Source organism: Aotus nancymaae, unplaced genomic scaffold (assembly GCF_030222135.1).
Source record: "Aotus nancymaae isolate 86718 unplaced genomic scaffold, 86718_ANA_hifiasm-v0.15.2.pri h1tg000049l, whole genome shotgun sequence".
NCBI classification, from domain to species: Eukaryota; Metazoa; Chordata; class Mammalia; order Primates; family Aotidae; genus Aotus; species Aotus nancymaae.
Genome location: NW_026988463.1, coordinates 4,919,873 through 4,941,872, shown reverse-complemented (window position 1 = coordinate 4,941,872; position 22,000 = coordinate 4,919,873). Strand labels below are relative to the sequence as shown.

The following is a 22,000-nucleotide window of genomic DNA, read 5'->3' as shown; positions in this document are numbered from 1 at the left end:
GACTTCCGCCTCCCAAGTTCAAGCGATTCTCCTGCCTCAGCCTCCAGAGTAGCTGGAATTACAGGCACATGCCACCATGCCCAGCTAATTTTTCTATTTTTAGTAGAGATGGGGTTTCTCCATGTTGATCAGTCTGGTCTCGAACTTCCAACCTCAGGTGATCCACCTGCCTCGGCCTCCCAAAGTGCTGGGATTACAGGCATGAGCCTCCATGCTCAGCCTGAAAGAAGTTCTTATTCAACACATCTGAATATAAAGTCCAAGCTTGGTCTCTACGTGCACTGTCTATGTCCACGTTACGGGAGATGGAGTCTAAAGGCAAAATCCATGTGCCATCCAAACTCGCCCACACAAAGGCATTACATCTCTGGGAGGGGAAAAGTGTACATGGTTTCATGCACATAGGACTACAGAACAGCAGTTCTCGACCGGGGGCGACTTTGCCCCCCAGGGGACATTTTGCAATGTCGGGAGTCATTTTTGCTCATCTAACATGGGGGCAGGGAGCTACTGGCATCTGGTGGGTGGAGGCCAAGGATGAAATTAAGCATCCCACCATGCACAAGGCAGCCGCCCACCATCAAGGACCATCCAGCTCCAAATGTCCAAGTGCCAAGGATGAGACACTCTGCTCTCTGTGATAGGCACAGCATGCGTTATGGAGACGTGAGACCGTATGTAATAAAAATAAAGCAAGAGCCAGGTGTGGTGAATCACACCTGTAATCCCAGCACTTTGGAAGACCAAGGCAGAGGGATCACCTGATGTCAGGAGTTCAAGACCAGGCTGGTCAACATGGTAAAATCCTCTCTCTACGAAAAATGCAAAAATTCGCCAGGCATGGTGGTGCATGCCTGTAATCCCAGCTACTCAGGTGACTGAGACAGGAGAATCGCTTGAATCCAGAAGGCAGAGATTGCAGTGAGGATCGTATCACTGCACTCCAGCCTGGGTGACAGGGTGAGACTCTGTCTCATGCAAAAATAATAATTAATTAATTAATTAATAATGAAGCAAGAGATAATGTGTCAGCATTATCATCTCGCCTTATCATCACACCTCATCTCGCCTTCCTTCCCATGCACCGAGGCTGAGTACCAGTCACTGCCCGTTCATCCACTGCTCCAGGGGACACCCCTGTACCCACCTTGCCTTTGTGGGTCTCCTGTAACCAGTGCCGAAGCTGGATCAGGCAGCTCGCCTGCATGGGCGTGAGATGGCCCAGGCACCTCTCAATGTAGTCCGCGTCCAGCTTGTCCCCTTGGAGGAGAAGGGGGAGCTTCAGGACAAGAGGGAGACGCCGAGTCTCTCTACCACGTGGTCTGTCTGCCCTTCTTTACTGGCTGCCTCACTGACTCCGTGGTTCCAAGCCAGGCGGAGCCCCTGCCCTAGACAGCAGCCGCAGGGACTCTGAATGCATTCATTTCTCCAACAACCCATGTCCAAGGGGGTTCTGAAAACCATTGTGGGGCAAACCCGGATCTCACTGTGAGACAGGGTTTCTCCTCTTTGACCCTGGGAATTGAAGATAATTCCCACCCTCTGGGGATGTCCTAGGCTGACACTCGCTGCGTGCTCAGAAGCCACCTGGTCTCAGTGAGCTCTCCCCGCACCCCAGTGAGGCAGGCATCACTATCATCCCCAATTTGGAGAAGATAAAACGGGCGTGGTGACTCACAGCTGTAATCTCAGCCCTTTGGGAGGCCGAGGCAGATGGATCACTTGAGGTCAGGAGTTCGAGACCAGCCTGGCCAACATGATGAAACCTGGTCTCTACTAAAAGTATATAAATTAGCCGAGCCTGGTGGCAGGCACCTGTAGTCCCAGCTACTTGGGAAGCTGAGGCAGGAGAATTGCTTGAACCCGGGAGGCGGACATTGCAGTGAGCCGAGATCACATCACTGCACTCCAACATGGGTGGCAGAGTGAGACTCTGTCTTGAAAAAAAAAAGAAAAAAGACACAGAGAGAGAAGACAAAAAGCGAGGCCTAGTGAGGCGGAGTAACCGGAATGGGTAGATGCATGTCATGAGCCCAGCGGGAAGGAGGTGGTCGACAAACACCAGCTCCCTTCACTGTCCCCACTCCATGGCCCCCATTGAGGGGTGTAAGGCTTTTGATGGACAGAGCCTAGACCTTGCAACACCGCCGTAGTGTCTCTTTAGGAGCCTGGGAAGCACAGGGAACGCCCCACTGGGCAATCTCATCCCCCGCAACTGGGTGGTTGCAGACAGAATGTTGCCAGTGTGCGGAGGCTGGGCCCCAAGCCTGGGTCCTGTTGCCCAACTCCTAGCCATTAGGGTGGCAGATGCTGGCAAGCAGTGGCCTCTTGGCACCTCAGCAGTGGGCGGAGACGTCACATAAAGCAGCAGCCTCCATGGGCAGAGCCAGTTCTCTGTGGACAGATGGCTAAATAAGAAAACAGACTTAGTGCACAGCCAGCAGCATCCCCCAAAACAGAAAAGCCCAGAGTGAGGGGTCACACCAACCGCTATGGCAGGAGGCATCTGGGTAAACAGAGCTGGGAGAATGCTGGCAGAGGGGTCAATTGTCCAAACCTTGTGTGGTCAGAGGCAGAGATGCCGGAATCAGGGAGGGAGTGGAGATGGGATGAGGAGCAAACACCAGGGAGGCAGGAGCTCCCAGCGTCCTTCTGGCCTCAGGCAGATATGAAGGCTTTTTCTATTTCTGAGCACAAAGCCTCAGTGATTCAGGAGAAGGCAGAAGGGCATGTGGATGTCCTCTGCCAGCCACCCTGAGTGCCTAGGCTGCTGGCAGACAGAACAATGGAGAAGAAAGGACGGACCTGTGCAAAATGGGGAAGGTACAGGGGACGAGGCCACAGACAGTGTGCACAGGAGGGAGCAGGAGAGGGCACTGCTGTAAAAAAAAAAAAAAAAAGTGCAAGTCCAACAGCAGCCCGCCAGCATGCAGAATCAATACTTGTTGCATGTAATCCTAGCACACTTTGGGAGGCCAAGGCAGGAGGATCACTTGAGGTCAGAAGTTCAAGACCAGCCTGGTTAACACGGTGAAACCTCGTCTCTACTAAAAATACAAAAATTAGCCAGGCATGGTGGTGCACGCCTGTAGTCTCAGCTCCTCAGGAGTCTGAGGCAGGAGAATCGTTTGAACTCAGGAGGCGGAGGTTGCAGTGAGCTGAGATCGTGCCACTGCACTCCAGCCTGGGTGACAGAAAAAAAAAGAATAAATACGTGTTGCATGAACAAATCTCATTCTCCCTAAACAGAGTCCCGGATGTATTATTAGTTACTTGGCACTGCCACCCGAGTCTGTCAGAGTCAGAGATGTCCCTGCACGGCAATGACTCTAAAAACATTTCTAAATGTTTTTCTTAAAGGAAAAACGTTATCAACATAGGTGCACATCTTACACACGCCTAGAACTGGATTTTTGGTGTACACACAGTTTGTTTCCTAGTATTTTTCCTTTTAACATTACATTGTGAACTTTTTCCATGTCCATAAAAGCCTGAATGGTGACAAAGGGCAGGTTGCCTTAATATACAAAGAGCTCTTACAAACCAATAAGAAAGCAATGGGCAAAAAAAAAAAAAAAATGGACAAAGGACAATAACAAGTATTTGCTACTTAAAAAAAAAAAAAAAAAAGGAAAAAGGTCCCTAAACATGCAAAATCAATGCCTGATCTCACTCATAATGAAAGAAGTGGTCACTAATTGGCCAGCAATCACTTTTGTTGCCTTTCAGAAGTTTGAAATGTTTACTAAGAGTTTTGTGGGGAGCTGGGGTGAAGTCAGGAATAGATGCAGTTACAAACTTTCAGTGGGAACAGTGATTAGTACAACCTCTTTAGAAGTCTAATCGGTAAATCTACCCCAATTTTACTTGCACATAAACTTTGAACCAGCAATTCCACTCTTAAAATGTTATGCTTTGTATATACTCAACATACATTTTTTTAAAAGTCTTAAGTACCCACATGTACCATATTATTTGTATTTTAAACAACTGAAACAACCTAAATAGGGTTGTTTCCTTCAATAGCAAACTAGTGAAATAGACTAATTCAAAATAATCAAGGCCAGGTGCAGTGGCTCACACCTGCAATCCCAGTAACTTGGGAAGCCAAGGCAAGAGGATCACTTGAGGCAAGGAGTTCAAGACCAGCCTGGGCAACATAGTAAGACGTCATTTCTACAAAAAAATAAAAATAGGCCGGGCACAGTAGCTCACACCTGTACTCCCAGCATTGTGGGAGGCCAAGGCGGGTGGATCACCTAAGGTCAGGAGTTTGAGACCAGCCTGGTCAACATGGTGAAACTCTGTCCCTACTAATGATACAAAAATTAGCTGGAGATGGTGGCACATGCCTGTAATCCCAGCTACTTGGGAGGCTGAGACAGAAGAGTCGCTTGAACTCAGGAAGCAGAGGTTGCAGTGAGCTTGAGATTGTGCCATTACACTCCAGCCTGGGTGACAGACTGAGACTCTGTCTCAAAAAAAAAAACTAATAATTAAATAAAAATAAAAATAAATTATCTAGACATAGCGGTCCCAGCTACTCAGGAGCTGGGGCAGAAGGATCATTTGAGCCCAGGATTTCAAGGTTTTGGCGAGACACAATTACACCACTGCACTCCACCCTGGGCAACAAAGCAAGACCCTGTCTCTAAATAAATAAAAAATAATTATTAATAAGTAAGCTATGGTGCAACCACACCATACTATGAAGTACGAAAAGAAGACATAGCCGATGATTCAGGAAGTTTGTCAGGCAACATTTGAAAGTGGAAAAAAAGCAAAATATCAAATGGAATGTATGTGTTCTCATGTATTCAACATAAGACATACACATATGTATGCATGTACACACATACGTTTGTGGATATATATACATATTATGTGCATATATATGCCTAAACAGCTTCAGGACATAGAAACACAAAACTTTGTTAGCCTCTAGGGAAAAAAAAAGAATCCCGCTTCTTAAATCTTCCAAGCAGTTGGAATTTTTTTCTATTAGGATCATGCATTACTCATATAATCTAAAGTAGCAATAGTAATTGTAATAATTAGTAAATTAATAATAATTGGTAAGTTTGTAGATAGTAAAAACAGGGAGAGGCAATGTCAAGGCACCAGAGGTGAATTCCTGATCTAAAAATAAATGAGTTTTGCTAGGCATAATGGCTTATGCCTGTAATCCCAGCAGTTTGGGAGGCTGAGGCAGGTGGATCACTTGAGCTTGGGAGTTCGAGACCAGCCTGGCCAATGTGGTAAAACCCCATCTCTACCAAAAATACAATTAGCCAGGCATGGTGGCAGATGCCTGTAGTCCCAGCTATTCAGGAGGCTAAGGCAGAAGAATCACTTGAACGTGGAAGGTGGAGGTTGCAGTGAGCCGAGATCACGCCACTGCACTCCAGCCTGGGTGACATAGTGGGACTCTGTCTCAAAAAAGAAAGAAAGAAAGAAAAGAAAAGAAATAAATGGGTTTGGCTGGGCAAGGTGGCTCACGCCTGTGATCCCAGCACTTTCGGAGGCCGAGGCGGGCAAATCACAAGGTCAAGAGATCGAGACCATCCTGGCCAACATAGTGAAACCTCATCTCTACTAAAAATACAAAAAAAAAAAAAATAGCCGGGCATGGTGGCACACGCCTGTGGCCCCAACTACTCGGAAGGCTGAGGCGGAAGAATCGCTTGAACCCAGGAGGCGGAGGTTGCAGTGAGCCAAGATTGTGCCACTGCACTCCAGCCTGGGCGACAGAGTGAGACTTCATCTCAAAAAAAAAAAAAAAAAAAAAAGAAATGGATTCTACTCTTGGACCATGATGGAGAGAGGGAGACGCAGTCAGTGGAGGGAGGAGGCTGTATCGTTGCAAGACCCAGCCTCATTCTCAGGAGGACCTGAGGCAATTCTCCCCCACCTGCCCCAGGGCCCCCATGGAGCAAGAGGGCCTGCAGCAGCCTCCTAGGGCTGAACTGGCCTGCGCTGCATGACCTACCATCCATACCAACCGCGTCCAGAGGGGGGCCCAGAGCACTACTGGGCCCCTGGGCCTCCAGGGAGCCGGGGTCCCTCGGTCCAGCCTGGTTGCGGGCATCCTCCTCGCGGACCGGGGCAGGCGTCCAGCGGGGAATGTGCGAGGTGCCCTGGGATATGAGCTCATTCAGGTAATGCTCAATCACCTCCTTCCCCTGGAAACCAGAGAGACCCAAGACACATGAGCATGGGGCAGGATGGGGGGAGGTCACTGGGCCACCACAGGGAGTCACCCCCAGCCGGCTCAGGTTCCAGCCTCGACACAAGGCTATTGAGTGGTTGAACATGGCCAGGAGGGAGGGAGAGATGCTGCAAGTGTCAAACGCCCGCCTGATTTCCAAGGCTTGGTATGAAATGAAGAATGCAAAATAGCTTGGTAATCAGTTTTTCAGTTTGGGAGTTGTTTTTGTTTTTGTTAATTTTTTTTGAGACAGTGTCTTGCTGTGTTGCGAAGGCTAGGGTGCAGTGGCACCATCTCAGCTTACTGTAGCCTCAGCCTCCCAAGATCATGAGATCCTCCTGCCTCAGCCTCCTGAGCCGCTGGGACTATAGACACCCACCACCACTCCCAGCTGATTATTTTATTTTATTTTTTTCGAGATGGGGTCCACTATGTCGCCTAGACTTCTCTGAAACTCCTGGGCTCAGGTGATCCTCCCACCTCAGAATAATAAGTTTTATGTTGATAACACATTGGATAAAAATATGTTATTAAAGTTAATTTCATCTGTTTCATCACAAGAACAAGTCTTTACTCAGGGACAGATGTGAGGTCTTTACAGCAAGCAACGATCATTTTATCTAAAAATAAAATAAAATAAAAGCCTGGACATGGTGGCTTATACCTGTAATCTCAGCACTTTGGGAGGCTGAGGAGGGCAGATCACGAGATCAGGAGTTCAAGATCAGCCTGGCCAACATGGCGAAACCCCTTCTCTACTAAAAATACAAAAATTAGCCAGGTATAGTGGTGTGCTCCTGTAATCCCAGCTACTCGGGAGACTGAAGCAGGAGAATCGCTTGAACCTGGGAGGCGGAGGTTGCAGGGAGCCGAGATCATGCCACTGCACTCCAGCCTGGGCAACAAAGCAAGACTCCATCTCAAAAAAAAATTAAAATAAAATAACATTAAATTAAATTAAATTTAAAACACCACAGAATTATCTGGTGTCCAGATAATTCACCACATAAGCCTGGACATCTTGCAGTGCCATCTTGCAATCCAGAGCTAGGATTAGGGTGCACCTGTTACAGACCAGTTACTTTCCATCCATTATCTCATGGCGATCTGGTCATTACTAGAGTACCCACTTAACAGATAAGAAGACTGAGGCCCAGGGAGGGTAACAGTCTTGCTGGATGTCATGCGGCTGTTGATAGCGGAGCAAGTCTGTGTTAGTTACCTCCAGTGACTAACACAGCCCACCCCTTACCCTCTTGACGTTGGCAGTGTACTGCTTCATGGCAATCTTCTCCAAGGCATTTTCAAAGCCGAAGAAGGACCGGATGTCCAGCGAGGCAGACTGCTCAAAGCACGTCCAATCTTCATTCTCAGGGTGAACCTGAAAGCCAAGCAGGGCCCAAGCCGGGGAATCAGTGTCGGAGGCACCCTGTCCTCCCCTAGGTCTCTCCCACTGACCTGGGCCCAGGCAAAGACTGCGGTGGACACTAGATCAAGCCCGGAGACGGTAGCCGGACCAAGGGGTCCCCACCCATAGAACGACGCAAAGTTCAAACTGTCAGGGAACAAAGAGCCTTCTCATGAGAAGCTGGGAGAATGTGGGTCTCAAATCTGCAGCCCTGCCCTTTAAATATTATATGCATACACAGAAAATTAGATAGAAATGCAAGTGCTTAGTCTGGGCATGGCGGCTCATGCCTGTAATCCCAGCAAAGGATTAATCCCCGCCAAGGTGGTTGGATCACTTAAGGTCAAGAGTTGGAGACCGCCTGGCCGACATGGTAAAACCCACATCTCTACTAAAAATCCAAAATTTAGCCAGGTGTGGTGGCAGGCGCCTGTAATCCCAGCTACTTGGAGGCTGAGGCAGGAGAATCGCTTGAACCCAGGAGGCAGAGGTTGCAGTGAGCTGAGATCCACTGCACTCCAGCCTGGGTGATAGAGCAAGACTCCATCTCCAAAAAAGAAAAGAGAAAAAATACAGTTGTTCAGTGTATCATTTATATAATCTATAAATATATAAATTATATCTCAATATCATACATAAAATTTAGATACAGATTTTAAAAATAGTTATATAATATATATGTTATCTATATAAAGATATATTAATATCCTTATATATCAATAAATATTTATAGATTTGTATGTTTGCAAAAAGAAAAGTTCATTGGCAGAGCTACTTTATGGCCCCAGACCCGGTTCTCCTCACATGTCTGTGGGCAGACTGTTACCCAGGGAGTCTGTTAAATATGCAGATTCCTGGGCCTGCCCCTAGACACCTCTGACTGAGCCATTCCAGGTCGCGTCCCTGGAATCAGGATTTTACAAGTAGCCCAGGTGCTGCTGATTCAGCTACTGACAGAACTCATTCTGAGAAACACCAAACACAATAAGAGGGGTTTCAACAACTGTTACTCACCCCTCCCCAGAGGATCTGAACACCCTGAGCCCAAGCTCCTGGAGGACTGAAGAGGAGCTGGAGGTGTGTAAAGACAAGGCAGTGGTGTCGGGTGCGGTGGCCATGCTTGTAATCCCAGCACTTTGGGAGGTCAGGGTGGGAGGATCAATTGTGCCCAGGAGTTTGAGACCAGCCTGGCCAACATGGTGAAACCCTATCTCTACTAAAAACACAAAAATTAGCTGGACATGGTGGTGTGCACACCTGTAATCCCAGCTACTTGGGAATCTGAGGCACAAGAATTGCTTGAACCAGGAGGCAGAGGTTGCAGTGAGCTGAGATCGCACCACTGCCCTCTTGCCTAGGCCACAGAGCGACACCCTGTCTCAAAAAAAAAAAAAATTGTGTATAATGGTCTATCACTGCCATCCTGGGGTTATCATCATGAAGGTGAAAACGACCCAACAAGGCAGGATCTGCCAATGCACCCATTTTACAGATACAGACAGAGTGGCCCATTGTCACTCACTCAGCAAGAAAGTGGCAGAGCTGGGTCTCATCAGTGAATGCCTGCAGGCGCCTTATTCCAGCCTCTGAAGTCATCAAGACCTAACCCCTGTGGCCTCACCTTGTCAGACCTCACTCATGCTGTTCCCACCCCCAGAACGCTGTTCCCAGCCCTTCACGGGCAGCTCCTCTCATTCCTCAGCGCTCAGCTTCAGTGCCCTCCCACCTCCTCTGACTCCCACAGATCTCCCTGCTGGATCTAGCCTTAGCACCGTGGCAAATGCATACACACTAATTTGGTTTTGTTCCACTGGAATGGACCCTTCGTAAGGGCAGCGGTCAGGCAGTCTGATCCACCGCTGGGTGCTTAGCACTTGGCAGGGTGCTGGCACATAGTAGGTACTCAATTACTATGTGCTAGAGAATTATTATTATTCATTATATTCAAAGGTAACATTTACATAGAACTTAATATGTGCCAGGCACTGGTCTAAGGGGTTTGTGTATTTTACTTCATTTAATCCTCATCACGACCTATGTGATAGGTATGATTATTAAGTCCATTTCACAGATGAGGAAACTGAGGCATAATTTCATGAAACAAGGAAGGAAAAGAGAGAGTGGGAAAAGGAGGGAAGGGATAGGGTTGCCAGATTTAGCCAATAAAACACAGGATGTCCAGTCACGTTTCAATTTCAGATAAACAAAAAATAACCTTTGAGTATAAGTATATCCCAAGCAATATTTGAGACATACTAAAAAAAATGATGAGTTGTTCATCTGGACTGCAAAGGCAACCAAGCCTTTTGCAACTTACCTGACAATGCCCCAGGAAGAGAGAGCTGGGCAGAGGCTCAAGGAATGTAGGGACACAGCTCTGGGTACAGGTGGGTCCCAGAGCCAGGTGGGTGCAGGGGCAGGTGGGTGCCAAGGGCAGTTGGGTGCTGGGCGCAGGTGGTTGTGGGGCTCAGGTGGGCACCGGGCGCAGGTGGGTGGCGGGAGTGGGCGCTGAGAGTGTCCTGGGCTCACCGTGTAGCTGCAGTGCTCGTTCACCAGCACGCGGTTGGCGAAGGTCTCGTTGTGCGCTTCGATGAGAAGTGTCCTCTCCTTCCAGTTCAAAATGTTTGTCTGCACGAAGACCACGTGCTCGACGCCTGCGATCTGCAAGGGAAGTGCGGGGAGGCGGAGGTGGGTGCGGAGCGTGGAGCACACAGGAATGGAGAGCGAGTCCAGCGGGCCTGCCTCAGTCATCCCCTGCCCTGATCCCCAAGTCCCTAACGCCACCTCCCAGCCAACCCGGACCCAGACTCCCGCCCTGCCGCCCACCCATCTCCGGCCTGGCCCCCCCGACCCCTACTCCCCAGCCGAGCCTCCCAGCCCTCGTCCCTCCCGGGCCCGGAGCCCCCGACCAGGGTTCCGCCACCCACACCCTGGAACCCCCATCTGGACATTAAGTCATACACACCCCCACCCCCACCCCGCTCCACCTCCTAGCACCGCTTCCCGCCCCCCGCCCTGGTTCCCAGCTTCCGCTTCCAGCCCTCCGGCACCCCCGCGACAGGTCCCCTTCTCCGCCCCCCAGCCCCAGGGCCCCCCCACCTTCCGCAGCAGCCGCGGGGCGTCCACGCGCAGCCGGCAGCTCCGCTCCACCACGTGCACTGCCCCGTCGGGGCTGCGGGACTCGCGCAGGACCTCGCTGCCCAGGAAGACAGGGATCTGGGGGCAGGTGGGGAAGCGCTTCTCGTAGGCCTGGGGACAGAGAGGCAGTCAGTGCCCGCGATGGCGGGGTAGAGGGACTCACCCGCCCAGCACGACCTCCTTATCTGCTGTGTCACTTAGACGGGAAAGGCAGCCCTGGCAGCTGGAAGGGCCAGGGATTTTGCAGTCCTTACCAACAATCCTTCCACCAGCTAGCACCTGTTAGAGCCTCACACAGCAGGGCCTGGACGATGATTTGGCAAATACGTTTTTGGCTCTGCATTTGAGGTTTTGCCCTCAGAAGGAAGAACAGAGACTCCGGGTACATTTTAAATGAAGATATTTCACGGCTGGGATCGGTGGCTCACGCCTGTAACCCCAGCACTTTGGGAGGCAGGGGCGGGTGGATAACGAGGTCAAGAGATGAAGACCATCCTGGACAACATGGAGAAACCACCTGTCTACTAAAAATACAAAAATTAGCTGGGCGTGGTGGCGCACACCTGTAGTCCCAGCTACTGGGGAGGCTGAAGCGGGAGAAGCGCTTGAATCCAGGAGGTGAGACTCTGTCCCCCCGTCCCCTCAAAAAAAGTGCAATAAACTAGGAATAAAAGGGCACTTCCTCCGCCTGGTAAAGTCATCTGCTAAAAGCCACAGTTCACATCCCTGGTGATAGACTGAGTGTTTTCCCCTAAGATCAGGAACAAGGCAGGAATATGCACTCTTCATGTCTATTCGACCATGTGCTGGGGGTTCTAGATAAGTAAAAGAAAAGCCATCCAGTTGGAAAGGAAGAAATAAAACTATCTGTATTTGCAGATGACATGATCATATATATACATAGAAAATCCTAAAGCATCCACACAGGTACACACAAAAAGGTTAGAAGTAATCAATGTAGGGCTGGGCGTGGTGGCTCACACCTGTGATCCCAGCACCTTGGGAGGCCAAGGCAGGTGGATCACGTGAGGTCAGGAGTTTGAGACCACCTGACCAACATGGAGAAACCCCATCTCTACTAAAAATATAAAATTAGCTGGGCCTGGTGGTGCATGCCTGTCATCCCAGCTACTCAGGAGGCTGAGGTAGAAGAATCACTTGAACCCTGGAGGTGAAGGTTGCAGTGAGCCAAGATTTCATTGCACTCCAGCCTGGGCAACAAGAGCAAAAAAAAAAGAACTAATCAATGAGTTCAGCAAGATTGCAGGATATAAAACCAATATAGAAAAATCAGTTGCATTTCTAAGTATTAACAATGAGCAAACTGAAAAGGAAATTTTAAAAACTCTATTTACAACATCAAAAAGAATAAAATACTTAGGAATACATTTAACAAAAAGAAGCGTAAAACATATACTCTGAACACTATAAAACACTGCTGAAAAATTAAAACCTAAACAAATGGAAAGGCATCCGATATTCATGGAACAAAAGACTTAATATTGTTAAGATGGCAATATTCCCCAACTGGTCTACAGATTCAACACAATATCCACATCCCAGCCGACTCAGTTAAAGAAATAGACAAGCTTATCCTAAAATCCACATGGAAATGCAACAGACCCAACATAACCAAAAGCAATCTTGAAAAAGAGCAAAATTGGAGAACTCATATTTCCTGATTTCTTTTAAAAGACATAATAGCAGACCAGGGGTCATGGCTAATGCTTGTAATCCCAGCACTTTGGGAGGCCAAGGTGGGCAGATCACCTGAGGTCAGGAGTTCAAGACCAGCCTGGCCAACATGGTGAAACCCCATCTCTACTAAAAATACAAGAAAATTAGCTGTGCATGGTGGCGTGCATCTGTAATCCCAGCTACTAGGGAGGCTTCAGCAGAATCACTTCAATGCAGGAGGTGGAGGTTGCAGAGAGCCAAGATGGCACCAAGATGATGAAACTATGTTCAACATCATTAGTCATTAGAGAACTGCAAATCAAAACCACAATGAAACACCACTTCACATCCGCTAGGATGACTATAATAACTTTTAAAAGCACAATAACAAGTGTTGGTGAGGATGTGGAGAAACTGAAACCCCCAAATCCTGTCATGTGTATGTAATACAGTACAACTCACTTTGGAAAATGGTTTGGCAGTTCTTCAAACAATTAAACATGGAGTTACCATATGATCCAGCAATTCCACTCATAAGGATGTACCCAAAAGAAATGAAAATATAAGTCCACACAAAAAAACCATTTACAATTTTTTTTGAGATGGAGTCTCACTCTGTCAACAGGGCTGGGGTGCAGTGGCATGATCTCAGCTCACTGCAACCTCCGCCTCCCGGGTTCAAGCGATTCCACTGCCTCAGCCTCCTGAGTAGCTGGAATTACAGGCACCTGCCACTAGACTCAGCTCATTTTTAGTGTTTTTAGTAGACACGGGGGTTTAACCATGTTGGCCAGGCTGGTCTCAAACTCCTGATCTTGTGATCTGCCCTCCTCAGCCTCCCAAAGTGCTGGGATTACAAGAGTGAGCCACCACACCCAGCCTATACACAAATACTTATAGCAACATTATTCATAATAGGAAAAGCAGAAACAACCCAAATGTCCATCAACGAATGAGTGAATAAATCAATGGTGGTACAGCCATGAAATGGAATATTATACAGCCTTAAAAAAGAACAAGGGCCGGGCACGGTGGCTCACACCTATAATCCCAGCACTTTGGGAGGCCAAGGCGGGTGGATCACAAGGTCAAGAGATCGAGACCATCCTGGTCAACATGGTGAAACCTCGTCTCTACTAAAAATACAAAAAAAAATTAGCTGGGCATGGTGGCGCATGCCTGTAATCCCAGCTACTCAGTAGGCTGAGGCAGAATTGCCTGAACCCAGGAGGCAGAGGTTGCGGTGAGCCGAGATCGTGCCTTTGCACTCCAGCCTGGGTAACAAGAGCGAAACTCCATCTCAAAAAAAAAAAAAAAGAACAAGGTACTGATTTGTGCTACAACATGGATAAACTTTGAAAACTTTATGCTGAGTGCAAGTAGCCAATCACAAAAGACCATATATTGCATGAATCCATTTACATGAAATGTCCAGAATGGGCAAATACAGAGAGACAGAAAGCAAATTAGTGGTTGCCAGGGGCTGGGAGTGTTGAGGAAAGAGATGGTGGGGGTGTTGAGGGATGAGGGTTAAGGCAGACAGAGCTTCTTTTTGAGGTAATGAGACTGATCTAAAGTTAATTGTGGTGAATCTTGCACAACACTATGAATCTACTGAATGCCACTGAACTGTGTGCTGTAAACAGGTGAACTGTATATGTGAACTATACCTTAATAAATCTGTTTCTTTAAAAAAGGTGTCTTTCTCTCTCCACTCGTATGTTTTAATATATACACATACACACATATGAATTCACATGTATACATGTACTTTTTATGTGTGAAACTGAGTCTCCCTCTGTTGCCCAGGCTGGAGTGCAGTGGGGTGATTTCAGCTCACTGCACCGTCTGCCTCCCAGGTTCAAGCAATTCTCCTACGTCAGCCTGCCAAGTAGCTGAGATTACCAGCATGTGCCACCACACTCAGCTAATTTTTGTATTTTTACTAGAGACAGTGTATCACCATGTTGGCCAGGCTGGTCTCAAACTCCTGACCTCAGGTGATCCACGTGCCTCTGCCTCCCAAAGTGCTGGGATTATAGGCAAGAGGCACCGCACCTGGCCACATGTATACATATATTGTTCAAATGTATTTATAAATATATGTTAATATATGTTAATATAAATATATACAATTTATATAGTGTACACATATCTTTCTATACACAATGTAAAAATAGGGTTCTATATAGTATATTATAATTTTCTAAATATAGATAATATGTAAATACATATGATATCTATAAATATATAATGTTACATAAATGTACACATGTAAATATATTATTTTATATATGGATACATAATATATTCCATATATAAATATATAGGTAGGGCAGGCACGGTGGCTCACGCCTGTAATCCCAACACTTTGGGAGGCCAAAGCAGACAAATCATTTGAGGACAGAAATTTGAGACCAGCCTGGCCAACATGGTGAAACCCAGTCTCTACTAAAAAATACCATAAAAAATTAGCTGGGCACGGTGTCACATGCTTGTAATTGCAGCTACTCAGGAGGCTGAGGCAGGAGAATAGCTTGAACCCAGGAGGCAGAAGTTGCAGTAAGCTGAGATCATGCCACTGCACTCCAGCCTGGGTGACAGAGCCAGACTCCAACTTTATATATATATAGATATATATGGGTAGTTTAAATAAGGAGCTTATTTTACATATGAATATAGCTATTATTTAATATTTTTGGTGTATGCATTCATATAAATATTCAGCAATGTGCTTCCTATGAGCCATTAGAGGGTAGCCCTGCCTGGGTGCAAATCCCAGCTCTACCACTTACAAGCTGTGTGATCTTGAATGGGTTACTTAACCTCTCAGTGCTCTGTTGCACAGAGTTGTCCTGAGAACTGTGCAAACTGCTGTGGGTGCTGGAGAAGCGCTGGCCGGGATTATTTCCTCCACGACCTCTCCGTGTGTCTCAGACAGGATTTGGCCACGAGCACAGGAGGTTAAGCTGCATTCCATGCCACTGTGCCCTTCAAAGGGAAGGGGCCCTCACTGTCCTTGGGGCCACTTCAGGTCAGCCCCAGGCTCTGTGCTGGGGCTGCTTGCTTCTGTGAGGGCGGAGTTCCTCCCAGGCGGGGCTGCAGAGCTGGGTGAAGGTAGCTGGAGGGGCTGGAAGCCCATGAACCTGAGCTCAGGGAGGGCAAGAGTCCATGCCCAGTTCTAGAAGGGTCAGGGTCAGGGTGGTGGGGGCGTACTCCAGCGTCTGTGGCTAACCTTATTCCTTATTCCAGCGGGGTGTGCTCCTAGCACCTGTCAAGCCCACGTGCCCCGGAATTGAGATCAACGCACACTCCAAAAATAGTGCCGGCGTCTGAGGACTGGCACCTCCTCCACCTTCCCTCCTGGCTCCCAAGAAAAGAGGCAGGGGGAGGGGGGGCCGAGGAAGAAACGGATACGTGCCCAGGAGCCCTTGGTATCACCCCAGGTCAGGCAAGGCCGTCCAGCCTGTCCTCCACCAGGGCCAGAAGGACAGAGCTGTCCCCTGACTTATCTCCAAGTTGGGTGCTGGGACAAACACATCAGCTTTGGAATAGGGAGGCCTCATTCCCCTAGAGAATGCACCATGGGGCTCCTGGGGTCTGGACTCAGTGGGCTGGCAAGGGAGACCCCCTGAGAACTGTGTCTGCCCTATAGATCTCAGCCACACTGTACCCACTTTCAGAGGAAATCATCTCCCCAAGGAGGACAGGGCACAGAGCAAAGCCAGTGGAGGCTGGAGGGGTTCAGGCCACCTGGTTGGAAGCCCAGCTCCACATCCTTCCAGTGAGGCATCGCTGTTTCATTATTTGGAAAAATCATATATGTCTCATGTACTTGCCCAGAGAGGCTCACAAATTTACCCAAAGTCACACAGCATGGGATGGTGAACCTGGATTTGAATCCCAGTGGAGCCCAGCCCCCACTCCCTCCAGGAAGCGCTTGCTGAGAAGCTGGGTTTGTTCTAGTGGGCAGCTCAGAAACAGAGCCAGGCATTGTTTTCCCAGGCCTTTCGGTCACATCTTCTCCTTCCTTTTCCACCCTCTGTCCTTCAGCTCCTGCCAGGCAGCGGCCACACCACCCCGAGCTTCTCCCCTTCCTTCCACTACTCAGTCTCCCTTCTGTTCCTTGGACCAAATGGTTTCCAGGGACAATATACTCAGAACAGGCCTTGAGGAGGCCGGGCGCAGTGGCTCACGCCTGTAATCCCAGCACTTGGGGAGGCCAAGGTGGGTAGATCACTTGAGGTCAAGAGTTCGAGACCAGCCTGACCAAGATGGTGAAACCCCATGTCTACTAAAAATACAAAAAAATTAGCCAGGCATGGTGGTGCATGCCTTTAATCCCAGCTACTCAGGAGGCTGAGGTGGGAGGATTGCTTGAACCCAGGAGACAGAGGTTGCAGTGAGCAGAGAACACGCCCCTGCACTCCAGCCTGGGTGACAGAGCGAGACTTCATCTCAAAAAAAAAAAAAAAATAGGCCTTGATGCTGAGAATATACCCTGCAATTTTTATGGTGGTCCCCAGGCTCTCTGTGATCTGCCCCACCCACCTACCTCCCATCCCAGCCCCCTCACCAGCTCCAGCCACACCAGCCTTATGTGTTTAGAATGATACATCAAGCGTGTCCCTGACATGGGGCCTTTGCACTTGCTGTTCCGGATGCTTAGAACACTGATCAATTTCCTTGACAGTGAAGGGGACGGGTGCCATGAGTCACGGGGCTTTCCGGAGGGGTAGGAGGCCTGGACTGGGGCCAAGGAGATGCTCAGGCTTCAGGGCCTCATCCATGCTAGTCCTTCTTCTTCCTGGGACACCTTCCCTGCCCCTCCTATGCACGACTGCCTCTTCCTCAGTTCTCCATCCTTTTACCCTTTTATTTCTTTGAGAGCATTTACCGGGCCTTGTAACAGGAGACTTGAGAAGGAGGATCGCCTGCTTTTCCAAAGCACAACCTCATACCTGTGGCTGGCTTGGTCCTCGGCACACCCTCAGGGTAACAATGCTAACCGGCAAAGAAGAAAATAACACGCATTTGCCGTCGGCCCAAACAGCCCCAAGGAGTGGGTCAGGGAGGAGATAAAGCTGCAGACTTAGCACATGCAGCCAATCAAGAGCCAGGGTTCCTGACTCACTTCCCATCCTAACAAACCTCTTGCTCCAAAGGCCTGGTCTGGAGCCCACAGATAACAGGCGCAGGGGAGGGGGGCTGGTTGGCTTGGCCACGACTTTCTCTGACTTCTAAAGGAAAGGAAGGTGCTTCTCCCAGTAGGCAGTGGCTGCTCCAGTGACAGAGTCACATGTTTTGGGAGGACCCCCGAGCTGAGCTCCCTCTGGAAGGCATCCATCCCAGAGCCAGTTATCCAACATCAGAGGACTTTCATGATTGTTGGACACTGTTGTTAAGGACTTTCTTTCTTTTTTTTGTTTTTTTTTTTTTTTGGAAATGGAGTTTTGCTCTTATTGCCCAGGCTGGCATGCAATGGTGCAATCTCAGCTCCCCACAACCTCCGCCTCCTGGGTTCAAGCAATTACCCTGCCTCAGCCTCCCAAGTAACTGGGACTACAGGCATGTGCCACCATGCCTGGCTAATTTTGTATTTTTGGTAGAGACAGGGTTTCTCCATATTGGTCAGGCTGGTCTCGAACTCCCGATCTCAGGTGATCCACCCGCCTTGGCCTCCCAAAGTGCTGGGATTACAGGAGTGAGTCACTGTGCCTGGCCATTAAGAACTTTCTAAAGTGTTAACTGCCTCGCTTCATCCTCACAAGACCCTGGTGAGATGGGAACTAGTATTTGCCCTTTTTACAGATGAGCAAGTTGAAGCTTAGGAAGACAGAATGACTCGCCCAGCAGCACATGGCCAGTGGGTGGTGGGATTGGCGCGTGAGCCTGTCTGCCCCAGACACCAATCCTGAACCACCCTGTCCTGCCTCAGAGTCTCTGGCTGCTTCACAAGCGTCGGTGGTTTGGAAACGCAGAGTCCTACTGGCCTGCAACTCAAGAAGCCAGGGACCTGGAGAAGTAAGCATTGGGGTGGGCTGAGGATGGGGTCGGTGGGGCATGAGAATGAGGTTCACCTCCCTGTATGGCAGAGAAGGGGATGCAGGGAAGATGGAGGGACCTCAGCAGAAACCAGCCTCCCATTCCACCTGCTGCTTTCAAATCTCATCCTCCTCAGCAAAAATGAGCACAGGAGCAAGAAAAGCAGCTCCTCCCAGTCCCGGGGCTCTCCAGGGACAATCAATGCCTCACCTCCAGGCTCTGGGAGAACTGCCTTGCCTTCTCCTGGGGTAAATGTTTATAGCAGGTGGCCGGTGGGGCAGAAAACTTTCCTCTAATTTTGAATGACCAAAAGATGTGATGACTGCCAAGAGGACACATTTGGACAGTTTTCAGCTGCCCAAGCCTAATCATCGTTGCAGTAACGGCAACAGCTGAGGCAAGTGCTGGGCTCACTGCTCACCACGTGCTGCTCCCCAAGAAGTAGGTAGCACTCATGCTCCCCATTTGACAGATGAAGCTTAGAGACTTTGAGTCACTTGCCTGTCATCACACAGCTTGTGAGGGATCAAGCTGCGATTTGACCCCCTCGCAGTCAGACCAGGGAGGTGGTGCATTGTGTTGCTTCTAGAACCAAACAGCGCCTTGACCTCTGAAGGACGGCCCTACACCCAAGTCACTCCCACACAGGAGGGAAGCCTGGTTCGTCCTCTCAATTCACGTTCAACCCGGTTCTGACCCTCCTCTGCCCCTGTTTCTGGCACAGTCCCCCATGTGTTTGAAAATGTGTCTCTCTCCCCAGCTTGACCAAAGGCACCTCTGAGGGTCTAGCCTCTTTGCCAGGACATCCCCTACCTGCCTCTGACTTGGAGAAGATATTTAATATACACTGGCTGAGGTCGGGTGCAGTGGCTCACACCTGTAATCCCAGCATTTTGGGATGCCAAAGCGGGAGGATTGTTTGAGCCCTGGAGTTCGAAACCAGCCTGGGCAAAATAATGAGACCTCATCTCTACATAAAATAAGAAAATTACCCGAGTGTTGTGGCACACACCTGTAGTCCCAGCTACTCGGGTGGCTGAGGCGGGAGAATTGCTTGAGCCCAGGAGGTCAAGGCTTCAGTGAGCTATGATTATGCCACTGCACCCCAGCCTGGGTAACAGAGCAAGAACTTGTTTCTTTAAGAAATAAAATAAAGGCCGTGCACGGTGGCTCACACCTATAATCCCAGCATTTTGGGAGGCCGAGGCAGGCAGATCACTTGAGGTCAGGAGTTCAAGATCAGCCTGGTCAACATGATGAAACCCCATCTCTGCTAAAAATACAAAAAAATTAGGCAAGCATGGTGGTGCACACCTGTAATCCCAGCTACTCAGGAGGCTAAGGCATAAGAATTGCTTGAACCTGGGAGGAGGAGGTTGCAGTGAGCCGAAATAGTGCCACTGCACTGCAGCCTGGGCAACAGAGACTCCATCCCAAAAATAACAGTAATAATAGAGCTGGGCGTGGTGTCTCACACCTGTAATCCCAGCACTTTGGGAGGCTGAGGCAGGCGGATCATGAGGTCAGGAGATCGAGACCATCCTGGACAACGTGGTGAAACCCCGTCTCTACTAAACATACAAAAAATTAGCCAAGTGTGGTTACATGCGCCTGTAGTCCCAGCTACTCAGGACGCTGAGGGAGGACAATCACTTGAACCCGGGAGGCGAAGGTTGCAGTGAGCCGAAATTGAGCCACTGTACTCCAGCCTGGCAACAGAGTGAGACTCCATCTCGAAAATAATAATAATAATAATAATAAATTAAATTAAATTAAACTAAATAAAACACTGAATAAAATTCAAATGCCTGCCAAGTGGATAGGGACCTTACCTAGAAGGGACCAGGGAGCCCCAGAAGGTCATAGAGCACCTCTCCTTGCAGGAAGGTTGTGATGCCTTTGCAGGTCCTGGGCCGTACCCACGGCAATCACATTGCACACAGTGAACTGCATCGACCTTCCCTGGCTTACATATACATGACCTCATCACAGCTGACATCCAGATGACAGCCTGGCATGAAATGGCTTTTGTAGGCATTTAATTCAGTATTTGTTCATTTTAACTCTGCAAGTTTCTTTCTTTTTTTTTTTTTGAGATGGATTCTCACTCTTTTGCCTAGCATGGAGTGCAAAGGCACCATCTCAGCTCAATGCAACCTCCAGCTCTTGGGTTCAAGTGATTATCCTGCCTCAGCCTCCTGAGTAAGTGGGATTACAGACACCCACCACCGTACCCAGCTAATTTATGTGTTTTGAGTAGAAATGGGTTTTCACCATGTTGGCCAGGCTGATCTCAAACTCTGACCTCAACTGACCTGCCTACCTCACCCTTCCAAAGTGCTAGGATTACAGGTGTAAGCCACCACGCCTGGGCCTGCAGGTTTCTTTTTGTATTCTAGAATTATTACATGTATTTGTATTTATTTTCCTTTCTTGTTAGACATTGCTGTGACCCTTAAGAAACTGTGGGACCCGGGCACCCTGCCCTGGGAGAGGCCCTGGCAGAGACCAAACGGGCCCCAGCCCCCGTGCCTGTGGTACCTCCCAGGGTCCTACAGGATCAAATAGCTCGCGGAAGCTTTCTGTGTTGGAAACCTGCTCACACACCAGTTTTGTCCCTGCCTAAGAGCCTCAGCTGCCAGCTCCTGTCCCCACAATTGGCCTAGCCACCCATGAATGAGACCAGAGCCTCTCTCTGCTAAACAAACACATGGTTTGGCACTCTCAGGGACACAAGGCCACAGAAGGATTTGGTTACAGCCTTTCTGCCAGGTGACTGGAGAGGACATCCAAGGCTGATTGCTCAGAAAAGGAGATGGTCCAAAGCCCAGAGGCCACAGCTGCGAGGCCATGGTGGGGTGGGCAGGGACCGGGCAGGTACCAGGCAGGGCCGTCTCCCGTGGGGTCCCCATCCTGCAGAATCGACATTGACACAATTACTGTGTTGAGATGGGAGGCTGGAGCTGGGTAGCCCTGAATTCCCACCCAGACTTGCCCGATTCCAGGCTGGGTAACCCCCTCTCTCATCTGTAAAGAGGAATAATCATACAATCTCCCAACTAGCACTCAGTTGGGCCTGTTTCATTCCTTCATGCATCACAACTGCTGACATAAGGTCATCAGCCCCTGACATCCCTGAATTTGCAGTGCTTTGCAAAATGCCTAGCACATAGTCGACACTCAGTGGACATTTATAGGATGAATGAATGAACAACAGCATAGCACCGTTGTTAAGAGAGTGGGCTCTGGGGCCTGGATTGGGATCTCTGCTCTGCCTCTCATCAGCTGTGTGAACAAGATGTGAAGCTCTCAGTTCCTTAATTTGCTTGTGTGTAAAAGGGGGAGTAAGAAAAGTAGCTACCTTACTACTTGTCAGAGGAAGAAAGGACTTAGCTTGTGTGATGTGCATAGAGCAGTGCCTGGCACATGCTTCATTCTACATCACCATTTGTTAAATAAATTTTAATTTTAAAAATGAGTGAGATTCAATAAAGCACAGAAAAGCTATTTCTGCTAATCATTTG

At 49.0% G+C, this 22,000-nt stretch overlaps 1 protein-coding gene across 1 annotated transcript in view; it reads right to left on the bottom strand.

The window, feature by feature from the left end:
* SEC14L5 (SEC14 like lipid binding 5) overlaps window positions 1-22,000 on the bottom strand; it is a 54,815-nt gene that overhangs the window by 20,242 nt on the left and 12,573 nt on the right. Inside the window, exons 2-6 of the mRNA XM_012448244.3 lie at window positions 10,716-10,865; window positions 10,146-10,277; window positions 7,461-7,589; window positions 5,990-6,182; window positions 1,148-1,260 (exon numbers count right to left, since the gene is read on the bottom strand). Of these exons, the coding sequence (XP_012303667.1) occupies window positions 1,148-1,260; window positions 5,990-6,182; window positions 7,461-7,589; window positions 10,146-10,277; window positions 10,716-10,865 (717 nt within the window). The remainder of the gene's footprint in view (window positions 1-1,147; window positions 1,261-5,989; window positions 6,183-7,460; window positions 7,590-10,145; window positions 10,278-10,715; window positions 10,866-22,000) is intronic.